Source organism: Atta colombica, unplaced genomic scaffold, assembly GCF_001594045.1.
Source record: "Atta colombica isolate Treedump-2 unplaced genomic scaffold, Acol1.0 scaffold135, whole genome shotgun sequence".
Taxonomy (NCBI): domain Eukaryota; kingdom Metazoa; phylum Arthropoda; class Insecta; order Hymenoptera; family Formicidae; genus Atta; species Atta colombica.
Genome location: NW_017259223.1, coordinates 1360470 through 1361891, shown reverse-complemented (window position 1 = coordinate 1361891; position 1422 = coordinate 1360470). Strand labels below are relative to the sequence as shown.

Here is a 1422-nt window from a genome sequence, read left to right as displayed (position 1 = left end):
ATATATATATATATATACACACACACACACACACACAATATTTTTATAGTAATATACTATTAATGTTTATTATAAAATTTCATTATGAGAGAGAGAGAGAGAGAGAGAGAGAGAGAGAGAGAGAGAGAACGAAACAAAGGTTGCTGTCATCTTTATCCTCTAGAAATCTACCAAAAAATTCCTTTGCTAAATTATGAGTTTCCATTTAATACTTCCATTTAATAACATCATTTTATCTTTCTTGATTTCAATGAATAACAAAGATAGAACAACATTGTATCGATTTGTGCATGAAAAGTACTCTTTGATTTTTTTTTTTTTAATAAAAATATAATTTTTCTGCACTTAGATACATATTGACATGTCTTTGTGAGAAATACGATACAATATTACACTGCATTTATAACACTGCATTTATGACTTATTTAATACTATTCAAAAAAATAATCCAAAATATAATGACTTAGATTGAATGGCTATTGAAAAAGCATTTTAAAAACCTCGTAAAAATATATTTTCTAGAGTCTCCAAAAGGTAAACTTTTCTGGTTAGCGCGACGATTTTTCTTGGCGCTCAAATAATGGATCCAGTATTTTTTCATCTTGCGAAAGTTTGCAATAACAGTCCATGCCGGCAGGTAAAATCGGCGCTTAATTAAGGCCGAATTGATCAATTTGCCATTATGTACAAGAATTTTGTATTATGACAGGCCTGGAAGATTTATGTGATTTAGCATGAAGAAATCACTGGTGACAGACGCGGCAGCTTTTGTTTCGTTTTTGCAAAACGCATCTCTTAAATCGAAATGACCATCTCTGAAGTTGGCATAAATGAAAGGATGTTCTTGCTTTATGGGATTTTTATACCGAAAATAAAATTAATTTATACAGTAATATAATATTGAAGAATAAAAATAATAAGTATTCTTGACAATTCAAGATATTTTTCAAAAATATGGTTTGAGGTTCAACCAATCATTACCCGACTCTCATCGTATAAAATGTGGAAGTGGAAACGACATATGAATTTGGAAGATCTATAGAGTCTCGTTTTTTGAAGGTTTTTTTCATTAAATTCATTAAAAAATTTTGGTAAATGTTTAATTTTTTTACAGTCACATAAGAGACTCTCAATTCTGATGAATTCTTGATATTGTAAGTCATGATCTTGAGTAATTTTAAGGCACGTCTAACAGGTTTTAATTGGTATTCGTTAACTTGCTAAAAACTTATTAATAAAAAAAGTTCACTGCTTTTTACGGGGCGAAATGAGATTTATAATTGTATTGTTTCAAATAGATTTTGAATTCCATGCAAAACGAGATCCACCCCACTTCCCCTTCTACCTCGAGACGTACAATCTTCCACATCAAACGAAGTTTATTTTTATTTCTAAACACGTGTATATATATATATATATATA

General features: G+C 29.5%; 1 protein-coding gene across 1 annotated transcript in view; it reads right to left on the bottom strand.

Moving 5' to 3' along the window:
- The window catches only part of LOC108684455 (titin-like), a 10266-nt gene extending 9274 nt beyond the window's left edge, over positions 1-992 (bottom strand). Inside the window, exon 1 of the mRNA XM_018188774.1 lies at positions 982-992. Within this exon, the coding sequence (XP_018044263.1) occupies positions 982-992 (11 nt within the window). The remainder of the gene's footprint in view (positions 1-981) is intronic.
- Between the last annotated feature and the right edge of the window lie 430 nt (positions 993-1422).